Here is a 17,481-nt window from a genome sequence, read left to right as displayed (position 1 = left end):
ACACACATCTGTGAGCATGGCTCACACAACTCATCACGGATTCTGCCTGACGCCTCTTGCAGGACCCCCTGCCGAGCACGAACTGAATGCATTACCAATTTATGAAACTAAAGGTAACCTGATAGTGCTGAGTAATGGCGACCACCGTGAGCCAGACTCTGAATTCAAGATGTTGGGCGCACATAAAATGCTCTCAGCCAGCAGAGCAGTCAAATGCTCTGCCAATACATTGCTTTCAGATGGAAGACATGCAAGCCCTGGTCACAACCTCCAATCACTGTGCATAATGCACATTTCTACACACATACGGGCCCTTAATTAGTTAGGCATCCCGTGGCCCATTCCTCCTGAGAATAGCAGGGGGCAGAGTACACATAGAGTGGCGAGAGAGTCAGGAGCCCAGACTGTGAGGTGGAGGACAGTGCAGCACGAAGTAGGACAGATACATCGAGAGACAACTAGAGGAGGAGAAAAAGAGCATTAAGAACGAGGAGAAGGCAAGTTAAGACCTGAGGTGGAGAAGAAGAAGAGGTGCCTTAAGGAAGAGAAGCGGCAGAGTTAAGACCCAAGGAGAAAGAAGAGACGCAGGAGAAGAGGAATGTTAAAGTGGAGGAGGAGCGAGAGTTAAACCATGAGGAGGAGAAGGGGGCAAACAGGAGCATTAAGGGGAGAACCTTACATTCTGAGAAGGAGAATTGGCGAAGCATTCAGGAAAGTGAGATCAAAGCCTGGCTGGGATAAAGAGGAGTCTTAAGAAGAAGGATGGTAGAGAATAAACACAGAGACAATGAGAGAGGTGTGGAGGAGCAGCTTAGAGTGTAGTAGAATGTGGATGAGGAGACAAAGAAATAGAATAATGAAGGGGAGGGAGGGGGAAGATCAGAAAGGCAAAAGTGGAAAGTAATGACGAGGAGTAGCTGCACAAGAAGGATCCAGCCTGACCAGTTGTTGAGTTGTGTTGCAAATTCCATCACATGACCTCAGTTAGACCAAATCCCATATTTTCTGTTTGTAATAAAATGCTAGAACCATACATTTGGGATCTGAATCATACGTTGCCCATGACAGACATTAATATAGCAATCACCCCAAGGTTCAGAGACACACAGGACAGGCAACAACATATCAGCCCGAGCCTAGGTATGGTTGTACGAAGTGAGGGCCCTGGCGAGGGTTCAGGGCTGTTACCGGATATTTATGCTTGTGAACAAGGCAATGATATCTCTTTGCAGAACGGGGCTACGTCGGGGGTTCAAATAGTTGTATGTGTTTTGTTTCTGATGAGTGATGGGCTGCAAGCATGTTGCATGTGCCCAATCTTCTGCCAACATTTTTTTTAAAAGATGGCCGCTAATATAGATAATAGAAAAGTTATAGTCCCTTTTCTATCCCCATTGCAGGCCGGCTTTCTATTTCCATGGCGGCCCAGCATGGAAGGCGAGGGAGTGGAGCAGGCAGAGATGGAATCCGCGGGTCAGGACGTAAGTGTGGGGACAGAAAGAGGGATGCAGGATGCTGTGGGGCTCAGGAGTTAAGAAAGGGGTTTGGTAGAGGGAACATAGAGGTGCCAGGTGCCGAAGAGAAAACAAATGGCAGCACCTGGAGAAGGGGCATTGGTGGCTGGGGGAACGTGGCTGGACACTGGCAGTTTCTGCCCACGTTTCCAGTCACGTGATTGGCGCTGCACCCTTACCTGGTGCGATTAATGAACGAGGGATACATTAAATGAGAAATTAAAGTCCTCACGGATTTGACACATATACAGGGAGGAAGCATCTGCAACAAGAGCGGAAACAGTAAAGAAATTGTGAAAAAGCCAGTACTGACTGGCACACCATAGTAATAGAGTAAAGCTGATAAGACATGCATTGAGGTAAGGAAATCAAAACAAGCTCATAGCACAAGTATTGTGCAGGTATTGGGTTGCTGAATGGGCAAAACATTATTATTATTTCTTGTATATGCATGGAGGGGGAGCACTGGGCCCATCTTGTGTATGCCATAGTAGAATCTCAGTGGCAACCAGAATTAGGACTGTACTTCCTCACCCCTAACAAGGATTGCATTTATGGCATACCTGAACAATACACGCGCCGAGATGCTCATACCAGGGGTGGGCAGGAGATGTGCACAGGGCTGTATGCAAGGCATAGCTTGGGCATGCTTGTGGGCAGGGTACATAGAGCAGTTATGGCAGAGCAGAGGGAAGAGTGGCATGCCGACATTACGGCCATGCTTGTAGATGTGGGCACAGGCCCAAGGACCACTCTCTTTATGAAGTAAAAGGTAAAATCGCAGTCTCATTTATTTTTCCTTGAATATAACGTTCCTATTCCTCGTAATTGTCGTCTAATGATCGTATGTGATACATTTCTAAGGTGGCAATGACCACTCTAGCAGCACCCCAGCTGACACTCCTACTCCAAGGAGTGTTTAACACTGTGACCATTCCTTCGTTTTGCTTTTTTGGAATGTACCTGGTGGATGAGAGAATGCAGGGAGCCACCGAGCATCCATTCTGTGACAAGTCCACGCAATCCCTGGTACTGGTAAAAACCAATCACAGGCAGGATTCGTCCGGATTGGAGGCAGCGAGCTCTCGCTACGTCTTCCAGAAGCTCATGCAATTCACTGTGAAGAAACAAAAATAATTGTGACAAAATTAGCAGCAGAATCGGGAGACAGAAGAACCTTTTCCATGTTATATTTAAGGTTTGCGACACAAAAATGAGAAAGATGACATCACACATGTTCATATAGTACAACATGACAGACTCCTTCCACGCTAACTGCAGTAATAAGTATTACCATTACCCAAATGAATGGTATTCAATGTTGTCGACAATGGAAGGATGTTGTGGTGATTATGAGTTCGACCAGCTCGGTGTTGAGCCTGTGATGGCAGGTTTCACACTCCCACACACACATGTCATAGTCAAGCATTTAACTGGCTGAGCTGCCTTACCAATTGTTGATTGAATCCTTCATAAACTATTTTAAAACTGGCACTCGGCAGGCTTGGTTGTCAGGGCCTGTTTAGTTCATAGCACCATCAACAATATCTTTACCAAAAATGCAAGTCTTTGAACGTTCATCGTGCAAACCTAGGGACACCACTTTGGGATCACATACAAGTCCGAGCACAAGTTGAGTCCATTTTGGTTTTGATGCTGAAGAGTGCAGATATGGAAACAACAGCCCCAGAAGCATGTCATCAGCAAGGGCTTTGAACCTCGGATAAAGTATAGAGGATGTCCACAGCTTTAGATAAAATACAAAGGGTTAGAACTCGGGAGTGGTCAAGAAGAAAGAGTCCAGACCAAACTAGAGATCTGATAACAATCCAACAAATTACTTTCTAACAAGGAAAGCAAAGCCCCATGATGTAAACCAGGCTCTCCTTTTCGTAGCTTTGCCTAAGCCTATCCGACCCCGAGGGCTGTGTGCAGAGCAGTGCCCAGGTGAGGCCCGGCCAAGAGGGGGCCCATCCACCTCATCAGACCCTGAGGGCTGTGTGTGGAGCAGTGCCCAGGTGAGTCCCAGCCAAGAGTGGGCCCATCCACCTCATCAGACACCGAGGGGTGTGTGTGGAGGAGTGCCCAGGTGAGTCCCAGCCAAGAATGGGCCCATCCATCTCATCAAACCCTGAGGGCTGTGTGCAGAGCAGTGCCCAGGTGAGGCTCGGCCAAGTATGGGCCCCTCCACCTCATCAGAGCGCGAGGGCTGTGTGGAGCAGTGCCCTGGTGTGGCCTGGCCAAGTATGGGCCCATCCACCTCATTGTGCAGAGCAGTGCCCAGGTGAGGACTAGCCAAGAGGGGGCCCATCTACCTCATCAGACACCGAGGGCTGCGTGTGGAGCAGTGCCCAGGCGATGTCCGGCCAAGAGTGGGCCCATCCATCTCCCCAGATACCGAGGACTGTGCGCGGGACCGTGCCAAGGTGAGGCCTGGCCAAGAGTGGGCCCATCCACCTCATCAGTCTACGGGTTTGCCAGCCAGCAGCACTCCCCTTGAACATTGTGAGTTACATTGGAGGATATGGAAAGTGAATTAGCATAACTCTGAATGGGTCCAATTGAGCCACTCCCACACAGCATATTATCTGAATTACAGTAACATCTTGAGTAGTAAAAGCAGTTCAGAATGTTGCTTGTTCTGATAGCTGGCCAATCGCCCCGTAGCTTAGTCTTTTCGGCAATCTAAAGGTATATGTGGACTAAGAGTTGCCCCTAGGGAGGCAGACTTGGACTAAGTGCCCCACATAATCTATCAACACACGACTGAACACCCAATGTTTACACTGCTTCTAATAACATGTAAACGCATAATGGGCCTCATTACGAGGTTGGAGGTAGCCTTGCCAGTTTTACCAGCTTGGCTACCCCCAAACTCAGCTCCGGCACTCGCGAAAGGAGAATCACCGGGCCATTCCGACCTCGGCGGACCCGGTAATTCCCCTTGCGCGGGTGCCGGAGCCGGTACATCCCCATTCCCATTTGAGCCCCCCTAGGGCTCAATGGGAATGGGGAGGATGGTAGCAGCGGTACCGTTCATAACCATCATGTTCTGCTCGGTCAGACCATGATGGTCAGACCAGGTGGCTGCTAGGGCACCCAAAAGCAGAAGTCCTAGTATGGCGGTACGGTAGCAATGGTGCCGGTGGCGATAGCGGCGCCGTTGTTGCCTTATCGCCATACTCCTAATGAGGCCCAATGACATTTTTACATTAGGTGAGTAAATTCACAATTGTAATCAGGTTTTATGATTTATGCATTCATTTAACAGTGCAATTTTAGGGTTATGTGACAGATAATTTGGCAGTTGCATAGCACATGTTTAGGCCTTCAATGCACTTCTAATTAGAACTAATGTACTTAGTATGCTGATTGGGGATTAGATAGACATGTTAGGTTACTTATGACAAGTCACTAGTCCTCCCCACTGCTAATCCTCTTGTGTGAGAAGGTCGCTTGGCTGTTCAAACGTCTACATGTTGCAGCCGAGGGGTGTGCTTAGAGAAAGGCAAGGATAAGGAAAATGTGCCTATAACCCTGCGGCGTGCTACAAAAAAGGCGGCACGTGCGGCAGCAGCAGCAGCAGCAGCAGAAGTAGCTGAGGCTAAGAAATGCAAACATAAAATGGAGGCACGTTGTAGTTTTTCCCTCTGGGATCGCCTTGCAGTGACACAACCAGTCCATTGCAACAAGTAAGGCGCCCTATGGCCTGGTCGTACCTCTTCGCAATACAAAAGACGGATCTATGAGGTTTCCTCGCATTTTTTTCACAGAATGCAACTTTGTCGAAATATTTGGCCGATTTTACCAATTTCTTACCACAAAAAAAGCAGGGGAGACTCCGAGCTCTTCCTCTATCCACTGCCATCCCTTTCTATATATTAAACGCAAACTTAAGCCATCTGTAGTTTTGTGGGAAAAAACGTGGTAAAAAATCGTCTGAGAAAATAAGGCAAAGTTGCAATCGGTAAAATTGAGGAATACACAAAATACAAACGCAAAATGATAACTACCCATGACATTACTGTAAATCCCAAATGAGAGATACAGATCTTTCCTTTATCTCTAAACTCTCAAAAGGCGATCCAAACCACTTTGTGAGGGGGGTGGGGGGGGCTTAGAGTTGCATGGGCAACAGGCTGATGCGATTGAGAAGCTTCTATGACCATTTATTTCACTGTAATATTGTTTCATCTGACTCACTTTCCCCCTTGGATGACTTGGCCCAGAACACACCCGCATCTGCGCTGGCCTTTCCTCCTGATATTTACCCTGCCCATAAAACTGCTGACGTCTCTGAAAAAAAAGATTACTCAGACTTTGAAGCCAAGCGTTAGCCGCCAATCAAACACAACTTCCGCTTTTTCTGCAGATGTTGCGCAACTAGCTGACGAGCTCGATAAACTACGAGTCCGGGCAGGTGCTGTAAAGCCACAAGGACCGGTAATCAGAAATGATCCTTCCGTAAATGTCTGTACACTGCCATCATAAGAGGAACTAAAGGTGCCCACTCTAATACCCAATAAAGTACCAGAAATCATCCAACCACAAAACAGACAGACCGTTTCCTGTGCCAAACCAAGGCCAGCTTTGCTGCCGGCTCGAGAGGAAGAGCACACACTTCCCGAGATCCATAGCCCATTCATGGCCGCCACCAAGGAGCTTGCACAGCTTCATCGCCTTCCCCTGCATACATAAACCCTCCACTTGAGCAATGCTCCCCTTCCAGAGAAAGCGCATAAGAGAAATGTGCATAAGTGGGGGTCCTAAATGCAATGCAAGGGCAGGCAACATAAGAGGATCTCTTCTGCGAAGGCTAGTGCAAAAGAATTCCCTTCCAAATGCTAAAAGTATCGCCATTTTATGCCACGTAAAGTCTGACTACCTCCATACATGATTTTTTATAGTGCAGACCTAAGTGAATCACTTCCATGTTATCTCAATTTGAGCAGTTAAGGATGTGTAGGCACTATGAGGTAAAGAGAGGTGTTGTAATGTGTTTGCTTAGTTTTATGGGGTACTGCTGCAGGCCTTGCAACCTTGTTCAAGAGGTTTGATCATTGGGTCTATAGGAAGTTTGACTTGGCATCCTTTCAATTTACCTATGCCCTTAAAGAGTGAAGGGAATATGGCTTCCATCTTTGCAGCCATCTGCAGCCATCGTGATGTATTGACCTGCCATTAGCCGGTAAAATACGTGGATGAGGTCCATTTGTATAGCGACTTGAAATCCGCAAGTTACTTCTGCTTTCGAGGACATGGATCGATATGTGGTCTGATTTATCTTTGTATGCGCATTTCGCGGTGAATACTCCTTTGCATTTTAGGGAAGTTTCACTCCATAGGCGTAGATGTCGATGTGAGCCTTTTTAAGTTTGGTTGCACTGTGTAATTTCTGGAACTCAGTTTCTGACATTATGTTCACAGTGGCGCCTGCGTCTATGAGGAAGTCATAGGTTTGTCCTGTGATTTGTGGAGCTAATACGGGGCTGTGTGCTATGACTGTCGCATTTCCCATTGCATACATGTAGCCTTTCCTCCCTTCTTTGTTAGAAACCGATTCCGAGTCACTAGATGACAGTGTGGTTGTTCTCCGGTGGTGTATATGTCTCCTACTCTTATTTTGTGGTGTCAGAGATTTCGATCTCCTCATCCATCTGTCCTTGTACTTGTGGGTCTCTCTGTGTCTCCTTGGTGTTCTGCTATCTTCTTCGTGTGATTTTGGCATGGGCATATTGTGTTTGTATCCCAGAGAGTCCGGTTATGGTGTGCTATATGGTCTTGTTGTGCAACAACACATTGCTTGGTTAAGATTTTCACCCCCACATGTTAAACGTTCCTGTCCTAATGCTGGGCACACTCCATCATGTGGGAAATCATATCCACATCTATAACAATGATGCTTTTCACTCCAGTCTGATCTTTGTATCAGCGGTTTCACTGTGATTTTGTGCATTGTTTTCCTTGCATTTGGCGCAATGGTGGTCATTTTAAGTTTCTCCGTTGTTGACGATTGTAGGTCGATGGACATGATCGTTCTCACCAATATGAGAATTTCAGACAACGTGTGCTGTTTTTGTATCAATTTCTTTTTTAGTTTCACTGACTCACATCCTGCTGTGACTTGAGATTATATAGCTTCCTCATTTGAGTATAAGTGAAAATCACAGCGTTTCACTCTGGTGCGTAGTCTCATGACGAAATTGTCCATGGTCCAGCCACGTGACTGCATTGCTGTGTGAAACACATGGCACTCATAATCCACGTTTTTGTGAATGGCAAAATGTTCATCTAGGGGTAACTTTAGGCCCAGATGTGTGTTGATGGTGTCTTCAGGCATCTCAAATATAATATCTCTGACACCTGGACCTGCTGTCAAGGTGAAGAGCCCTTGGAGTCGCTTGTCTTCTTGTGGCCGCAATGAGTCATGTTATATCTGAAAGTCTCGCATCAAACTGGCCCACCTGGGCCCTAGATTTGTGGTATCTGACATGTCGAATGGAAGTGGTGTATTTATGGGGAACATGTCCCTCATCTGTTGGGGCGCTCATCTTGCATTTGTGGGTGGCAAGGAGGTGCTGGTTCCTGATCGGACAGAGTGGATTGTTCCTGGTGTGCTTAATGTATATTTCTGTGCTTGGCCACGGGTGTGAGTGGGTTCTGGCATCTCATTTATTTATTTATAAACTGTCCCCAAGCTAATTTAGATAATTAGTCTCACCGCTTTGTTCTGGCTTACGTTGTTTTTTTTGTTTTGTTGTCTTTGCTCTGCCCCAGCATGTGATCTGTGCCCTCTACTGGTCGAGGACGTGAACAGCTTCTGCCTCTGTCTTTCTGGATTAGGGTAACTTCGCTCCTTCACTGCAAGGGGTTCTGCAGGACGCGTGCAACGAACAGCTCGTGTGTCCGTCTTCTTGGGTGGGAGCAGATTCGCTCCTTTACTATGAGCATCCCTGCTCCGTCACTCATGGGCAGTATGGAGAGGTGCTCTGATGCCCTTCCGTTCCTCAGGAGTCTGGTGGTAAGCATCCTTGCTCATGCACTACAGGCTCCGGTACACGCACTGGGTCAACGCCCCTGCTCTCGTCGCCAGACAGGCGAGCAAGCTCACACAATAATGAAACCACACCTTCTGGGTTACAGTGAAACTGAAACCTTATTTTTCCTCGTCCCCTCCCATTAGCTGCTCCATGTCACTTCCCTCTGTCTACCCTCTGACCCTCCTACATAACAAGGATGATGGTTTCTCTCTCTTTAAGAGGTGACAGCACACAGACCCCAATGCTTGTCCCATAAGCAGAACGGACACCATAGGAAATAGGAGAGGTCTTCCTAAAGTTCGGCACAGAATTTCCCTGAGGCCTATTTTTCATAAATGTAGGATTTCTAATATTCTTAAAGGTCGCTCCCCTCCCTGCTAGCTGAAAACACTGGACTTGCCATTTTGGTCGCTTGGATAAAACACTTTGGTCCCGTAACCACACTTGGGCTGCATTGGGTTTAGTTTCTGCTTGATCTCGTCAATGACGCCAACGCAGCCACATGATACATTTCTCCAGCATACGTGTGTGAATATTGGACGGCGTGCATTTTGTTGCTAGATGGTTGTTTCAGAACGCACTCAGACTTGCACTACAGTAAAAGCAGTGCCGGATCATCATGGCTTCCCTTGATCTTCACCGACAGACGAAAAGTGTGGTTTTCAGGAAGGAGGTGTATGCTTGATACAATTTCAGACAGTTGGGCAAAGGGAAAACACTGAGGATGTAGAGAAACATTTTGTCCTGGCTGCAATTTGGTCCTTTACCAACAGTTTACAGCACGTGTCAACCAACGAAATGTGGTATTAGCCGTACATTGTTGCATCACTAAGTTCTGCTGTGAGTGCTAGCCATCACCTTGTTTGTGTACAATTTGATTGATGTTTTTTTTAAATAAGGCAGGTAGATCATCATTAGGCACATCCTCATAACCCAACATAGCAGCAGCTACTCTTACTCGTGGCCTTACATTCACACGTCACAACCCTACACCAGTCATCCCGACTACTCTGTCATACCCCAGACATCTTCTATGAACGCAATCATGCTCCTGAATGCAGAACTATAGTTTATAGCCTTCTTTGTTGGCGTTATTCCACCTCAACACCATATTGTCAACAGTTCACCCACCGTAGACCTCCTATTGATGCCACCCAATGCGTCGCCCCCTTTTTCACTGGGTATAAAGAAAGATGTGCTGCCTGTCCTTCTGCCATTCACCTTCAAAGCGAATCCCATTCGCTCCACTAACATGAGAGATATTTAGACAAGGCTATTTGCACCTGCACTCCAAATTCTGGAATAGCTCCTGGACCTTTTAATTCTTTTTCCCAACATAGCCTGCAGGATTGTAATCCTGGAAGATTTCAATCCTGGGCGAGGGTGTGGGGGGAGGTAGATTTTCTGTTGGACTAGAAGACCCGAGATCTAATCTTTCTATGGTTATGGACCCTGGTGCAGTCACTTGCTGGACCTGATATATCCTTCCAGGTTGGTGGACATTCATCTTAATGCCTATATCTGGCAGATACTTAAAAAAAGTATATTGTGTTTATTGGTTATAAAACCTTATACACAGTCCAACAAACAATCATGACAATCCCAGAGTTAAAATACAGTGTAAGGTATATAGAAACAGATCATCTAACCATAAGAAATTAGAATCTCATACAATATAATAGTACTACTAATCACATAAAAACAATTTGTTTAAATCGCCACATAATTGATACAAATATAAATAGTAACATTAAGAGGAGGATTAAAAGAATCAAATTGTAAACACTCTTAATTAGGTTGGAAGCAATCTTCCATATACGGAGAACTGATACCGTAATTACAATGGATTCAACTCCTAGTGATGTGCCCCAAAACCGATCACCTTCTCTACTAAACTGGCTGGTAACAAAATGTGAATACCCGCATGGATAATATTGTGCATTTATGGGCATTGTGTCAAAATATGACCTGTTAACTCAATGGGCCTCATTACGACTCAGGCGGTAAGGGTTTTACGGCGGCGTAAACAGCGCCGACCCTTACCGCCTGAGTACGAGGTCCCTTAGCGCCATGGCGGATTTAACACCTGCTTTTAGCAGGTGTTAAAATCCATGGCGCTAAGGGACCATGGAGTTAATTACGCCACCGTAATTTACGGTGGCGTAATTAACGCCTTCCCCACTCCCATTATGCCCTATGGGGCAAAAATGGGAATGGGGAAGGGTAAATGGGGATTGGGGACTTACCGCCCCGCCAACCTCGGAATGGGGCGGTAAGTCCGCCAACCACCATGGCGTAAACGTAGTTTACGCCATGGTGGTAAAGTCACGGCCCAGGCGGTAACTTACCGCCTGGGTCGTAATGAGGCCCAATATCCGTATTACAAAGACAGCATTTTCCACTTTCTCTGGGTAGTTTCTTCCATCCCCCTGTGTGCTCAAGAGTTGGCAGAATACCCATACGCAAATAATTAATGAATCTACGCATGGGAGTAGAGCAGAGTTTACTTAAATATGAACGGGGCATCTGCCTAGAGAAACCCTGAGTACTTTATTCAGCGTACAACCTCATTATAGCCAGACAATCAACGTTTTTGCAGAGATCAAAGTTTTTAGACTTGCTCGTTAGGATAGAGGTCCAATTAGGACGAGTCAATGGTCACCCAAAGGTATATTTAGGTGCTCCATCTGGGCCAATGCATACTTGCGTAGTTGTAATAGAAAATCATTTTTGCAGACTTGAGTGTTCTCAGCCGCTAAATAATAAAGAAGTATATTAGGGGTATTAGCAGAGAGTAAAATCGTAATATAGAGATTGCTACATTGCGTAAGACACCGAGATCTGATAGAGTGTAAGCTATTCACAGAATGACAGATGCTAGAGGTAGAGAAAACATGAAGCTGGAGAGAACAAAGCAGACAAGGAAAGAGGTAAACAGACATGGAGTGAGAGAAAGTGTGTGTGAGCGGGAGAAAGAGAGAGAGAGAGAAAGAGAGAAACGCAAGAGGCCAAGCAGTAATTACAGATAGAAAGCAACACACCAGTGAAAAGGAGGGCAGGGATCACAACCAAGACAGACAGGCTGTGCTCTGTGATGGAGTCATTAACAGGCATCTAGACAGAGCTATGGACCCAGTAGGCTGGGGACGACCACCTGATCTGTGATATCCATAGTCAGTATTAGGGGAATCCCGAGGGCTCCTCCTTTTTCCTGTCTACCCAAAACATTAGAGAAAGTAAACCTCTAGGTCCAAGAACAAGTGTGCTTTAAACTTGAAAGACCCTTTTCAGAGAGTGACCCAGAGCAATTACATACGTTCCCTCCACGTGTTAGTTTCTTTGGCCCGCGGGGCTAGTACTGAAGCACATTGCACCTTAGTGCTCACTTTTGCTCCCTCTTCAGTTATTTTATGCACAATAAAAGTTGTTTTTGGAAACCTTCTGTCTGCATCCAGAGTTCTTTGTTAATCCCTTCTTGGTAACAGCTCCCCCTAGGGGTTTACAGAGAACGGTCTCTGGTTCCCCATGGTGATAGGGAACCCTGTCCCTTTGAGCAAGCTACTACTGCAGTGCCTCACTGTTAGCTCATGGGAAGGAGCAACAGCAATGGGCCTCTGTGCCTGGTATCAGCTAGGAACACGACCCACCGTTAACAGATATGGCACCACTCAGAGACACAAGTAAAGGAAGTTGCAGAGACGGCCTTCTGGAGAAGCCATGGACAAAGGTACTATTCCTTAGAGAAACCCGAACCTTCACAGGAAATCCCAAGAAAAGGAAGCCTACGACAATTACTGGTTCAAGATGGAGAGAAGTGTAAGGCGCTGACGGGCAGACAAAAGCACAAGAAGAAATGCGGGACAAAGCTAATAGGGCTTTGGCTAGAGAAATCAGGAAAGTGAATGTTCCCAAGGGGCATGGGGCAACAGCAGGAACACCGAAGGCAGGGAACTGTGGCAATGGGATTGGGGACAGTGCAAGTTCATCTTATTGTGGAAACCCCTTCTCACTTAACCTTACTGCTGCAGTGTTTAGAAAGAAAAGCAATCTCGTCATTAGGGAGTTCTCCCCTGTGAAGGGACGGACAAAAAATACAGGTCAGCATGTGCCCAGAAGCGCGGGCACGGGGGCTAGCAGCTAAATGGGTGCACCAGGAAAAAAATGTCATGCTTTCAGGACCCTTATCCCTGTAGACTATGTGCAGGAGAACTGTGGACTGGGAGCAAGAGCGCTGCGGACTGGGAGCAAGGGCACAGCAGACTGGGAGCAAGCGCACAGAGGACTAACAGCAGTAGCAGTGCAGACTTGGGGCAAGGGCACAGCGCACTGGGAGGAAGAGCAGTCCAGACTTGGAGCAAGGGCACAGTGGACTGGGAGCAAGAGAAGTGCAGACTTGGAGCAATGGCACAGTGGATTGGGAGAAAGAGCAGTGCGGGCGTGGAGCAAGGGCCCAGCAGACTGGGAGCAAGAGCAGTGCAGACTTGGAGCAAAGGCACAGTGGACTGGGAGCAAGAGAAGTGCAGACTTGGAGCAAGGGCACAGTGGATTGGGAGCAAGAGCAGTGCAGACTTGGAGGAAGGGCACAGTGGATTGGGAGCAAGAGCAGTGCAGACATCGAGCAAGGGCACAGTGGATTGGGAGCAAGAGCAGTGCAGACTTCGAGCAAGGGCACAGTGGATTGGGAGCAAGAGCAGTGCAGACTTGGAGCAAGGCACAGCAGACTGGGAGCAAGAGCAGTGCAGACTTCGAGCAAGGACACAGTGGATTGGGAGCGAGAGCAGTGCAGACTTGGAGCAAAGGCACAGTGGACGGGGAGCAAGAGCAGTGCAGACTTCGAGCAAGGGCACAGTGGATTGGGAGCAAGAGCAGTGCGGATGTGGAGCAAGGAGCAAGGGCACAGTGGACTGGAAGCAAGAGCAGTGCAGACGTGGAGCAAAGGCACAGTGGACTGGGAGCAAGAGCAGTGCAGACTCGGAGCAAAGGCACAGTGGACTGGGAGCAAGAGAAGTGCAGACTTGGAGCAAGGGCACAGCGGACTGGGAACAAGAGCAGTGGAGAGTTGGAGCAAGGGCACAGTGGACTGGGAACAAGAACAGTGGAGACTTGGGGAAAGGGCACAGATCACTAGCAGCAAGAGCAGGAGCAGTGCAGACTTGGAGGAAGGGTGCAGAGGACTGGGAGCAAGAGAAGTGCAGACCTGGAGCAAGAGCAGTGCAGACTTAGAGCAAGGGCACAGTGGATTGGGAGCAAGAGCAGTGCGGAGGAAGTGGAGTAAGGGCACAGTGGACTCGGAGCAAGAGCAGTGCAGACTTGGAGCAAAGGCACAGTGGACTGGGAGCAAGAGAAGTGCAGACTTGGAGCAAGGGTACAGCGGACTGGGAGCAAAAGAAGTGAAGACTTCGAGCAAAGGCACAGTGGCCAGGGAGCAAGAGAAGTGCAGACTTTGAGCAAGAGCACAATGGATTGGGAGCAAGAGTAGTGCAGAAGTGGAGCAAAGGCACAGTGGACTGGGAGCAAGAGAAGTGCAGGCTTGGAGCAAGGGCACAGCAGACTGTGAGCAAGAGCAGTGCAGACTTCGAGCAAGGGCACAGTGGATTGGGAGCAAGAGCAGTGCGGACGTGGAGCAAGGGCACAGTGGACTGGAAGCAAGAGCAGTGCAGATGTGGAGCAAAGACACAGTGGACTGGTAGCAAGGGCTGTGCAGACTTCAAGCAAGGGCACAATGGATTGGGAGTAAGAGCAGTTCAGAAGTGGAGCAAAGGCAGAGTGGACTGGGAGCAAGAGAAGTGCAGACTTGGAGCAAGGGAACAGCAGACTGGGAGCAAGGGCAGTGCAGACTTCGAGCAAGGGCACAGTGGACTGGGAGCAAGAGCAGTGCAGACTGGGAGGAAGGGCACAGTGGACTGGGAACAAGAGCAGTAGAGACTTCAAGCAAGGGCACAGTGGACTGGGAGCAATAGAAGTGCAGACTTGGAGCAAGAGCACAGTGGACTGGGAACAAGAGCAGTAGAGACTTGGAGCAAGGGCACTCAGCCTAGGAGCAAAAACACTGTGGGCGGGGAAAAGAGCAATGCATAAAGGGAACAAAAGCATTGCAGACTGGGAGCGAGAGCAATGGGGACTGGGAGCAAGAGCACTGCAGAATGGGAGCAAGGGCACTGTGAACTCGGAGCAAGAGCACTGCAGACTGGGAACAAGAGCACTGCAGACTGGGAACAAGAGCACTGCAGACTGGGATCAAGAGTACTGAGTACTGGGAACAAAAGCACTGCGGCCTGGGTGCAAGGGCACTGCAGCCTGGGAGCAAGGGCATTGCTGAGTGGGATCAAGAACACTGTGCTGGAAAATAATTACTACAAACAGGGAATAACAGCAGTACAGACAGACTGGGAACAGGAACACTGCAGGTGGGTAACAAGGGCACTGCAGACAGGTAGTGGAACACAGCAGACTAGAAGAAAGAACACTGTAGACTGAGATCAAGAACACTAGGAACAAGGAACTGTGAGATTACACTGGAGTGTAGGAGCGGGAGCAATAGAAACAGTAGGCATCAGTCCAAGAGGCTACAAGCAGCAACATTGTGAGTGGAACCTGGAATGAAAGCAGTGGTGATGAAGAGCAGTCTCCGGGATCTGCAGGCAAAACCTGATTTATAGAAGGAAGGCCAAGAAATACTCAATGTAAGAACGAGGAGCTCCTGGATCTTGATCCTTGTAAACATTCCTCAAAAAGGAAACAACCGGAGTTGAAATAGGCCAAATAGTTATGCCTAAAGTTCCACACTAAATACTCATCCGCCACTCTGTCTCTAAATCTTGGAAAGCGAAAGGGAATCAGGCCCAAAGGATTTCTGGGGATTGTAGTTCTAATACTGAATTGATTTTTAGATGTGCTGAACCCCCACCAAGTGCATTGTTGGACATACAAGTCATGCAACCCAGTCAACTATGAACAGCCCTTTCAGAAAGGAATGCAAAAGCCTATACTGGCAAGAGGAAAGTCCAGGTTTGACTCTGGAATTTGTTCTCACCTAGTCCACGTATGCTTTCTTCTAATAGGCACTCAATTGTAAAAGCATAATTGAAAGTCTTCCCTTCATTCCTTGTCCACTTTCCAATCATAGGGCTACTACAAAGAAGAAACCTCTAGTTTAAAAGTGCTGTTTTCTCCCGGTAAAATGCACCTTCAATGAAATTATGATCCACATATTTTGCGATACCTACCAATGAAATTGAAAGCAGTAAATGCTGATATAGTTTGTCTTCCTACCTGCCTGCAAATGAAACACAGAGGCCCTGTGGAAATCAGTAGCCCGCATGGCATTGTATAGAAGTGTAGAAAATCGAATGAAAACATTCAATGGCTAACTAAATTACTTGACAATGTGATCCTTGGTCCTGGGGTCGCTTGGAAAAGTTAGCTTGTCTAACACGTGCCAGATGCCAGATGAGTATGGTAGTAAGATAACAGAAATCACAGGATAAGAATCAATGAAGTAGCAAACATAATCCTTCTAAATAATGACTTTCCTCATACTCAGGTCCTAAAAATGCCACAATTTGATCAGAAGAATTGGTTGATGATCGGGCCACTTGTTTACCCCCCTAAAATTAACAAAACGCAATGCAGTGTAATAGCCACCCTGCATTCCTCCGAAAACCACAGTAAGACTTTCACCACATCCCAAATGTAACAAGTTCACCTTAATGTCAATTGAGAACCTAATTAAAGTGAAATAAAAAAAAAAACAATGAAAGCCTTCACTGACTTGATCAAACGATGCCCTGTACATTTGCGTAAATTCCACAAAAGACTCTGAACCCCGGTCCTTTATCACAAAGGTCAATGCAACATCAATCAAACTTGAGATGCCAATGGGCCTTAAACAAGCTTCTAGACAACTCAAAATAAGTAGAAAAAGAAACAATCAAAATATTACCTTATATCATCCTTAATCTTCCTCAAGCAAAATACTTCAAAAGAAGGTCACTCAATTCTAAATGACCTAGAAACCAACAATACATTTCATCAGCAACAATGCACCTGTAGATCTGGGAGATGAATATAGCTACACTGACAGCCATAAGAACCGGGCTATTAAGAAGCATGGACAGACTGTAGATTAGAGACTGGATTCTCCTAGACCACTGGGCAACACCATAGACCACACCGTTCTTTTATACAGACCACAACCATCATGGAGCTCTCAGACACATCCGTCACTAAGAAATATTTAATACATTCATATCTAGTGAAACTTCGAAATAATATTGGAAGAACCAGCAGCACTGTGTAAAATGGCCCAATGCTCCTTACTTGCTCTTCTTAATGTCAGTGTATGCATCTGTCCTCTGGCCAATAGAATTCAATTCCACAATGAAAAATTCTGAATGTATAGCATAACAAAAGCCGTAATGGTTGGAAGGTTTAAAATGAATCTTAACCTCTGGAATTGCTCTGGGCAACCTTCCAGACCATCAGTCTTTGCCTGCCAAGCCATTGCAAAAGGGGAAAGACCATATGCAAATCAGGCTTGGTCCCACCCCACATTCACCTCAGGCTGAGTGAGGAAAAAGGCTATATCAGAAGAAGAGGGTGCTGTAACGCAAAGGGAATGGTTCACCTAGGTTAAATTACTTAGAGAAAGCTTTCTAGTCCAATCCGTCCGCAAAAAATAATTTGTACATTCAGTCACAAGAAAAATCCACCATATCAGTTTGAAAGGTACATGTGTGTGTCTTAAATGCCTTTATGGCTCATGCTACAGTCGACTTTATGTGTGTGTGAGATGTAGAAGTCAGAATGGGGCTGGCACAGGCATATCCCCACTTCAGAAGTACCCTACTAATTGAATGCAATTCCTTTGGATTTCCACATAGAGCCAATTTCTAATCCAAGTAAATGAAATATGAATGTAAATCGGG

The 17,481-nt window shown here is 46.9% G+C and overlaps 1 protein-coding gene across 3 annotated transcripts in view; it reads right to left on the bottom strand.

Annotated features, from left to right (window-relative positions):
* Positions 1-17,481, bottom strand: part of LOC138582350 (receptor-interacting serine/threonine-protein kinase 2-like) — a 252,063-nt gene that overhangs the window by 189,932 nt on the left and 44,650 nt on the right. For all 3 annotated transcript variants that reach the window (XM_069653614.1, XM_069653596.1, XM_069653605.1), the window contains exon 3: positions 2,478-2,631. In XM_069653614.1, the coding sequence (XP_069509715.1) occupies positions 2,478-2,631 (154 nt within the window). The remainder of the gene's footprint in view (positions 1-2,477; positions 2,632-17,481) is intronic.

The sequence above is a fragment of the Ambystoma mexicanum genome, chromosome 1p, assembly GCF_040938575.1.
Source record: "Ambystoma mexicanum isolate Mex_15411 chromosome 1p, UKY_AmexF1_1, whole genome shotgun sequence".
In the NCBI taxonomy this organism is placed as follows: domain Eukaryota; kingdom Metazoa; phylum Chordata; class Amphibia; order Caudata; family Ambystomatidae; genus Ambystoma; species Ambystoma mexicanum.
Note: the sequence above shows the minus strand (reverse complement) of the source record. Positions and strands in the feature narration are given on the sequence as shown.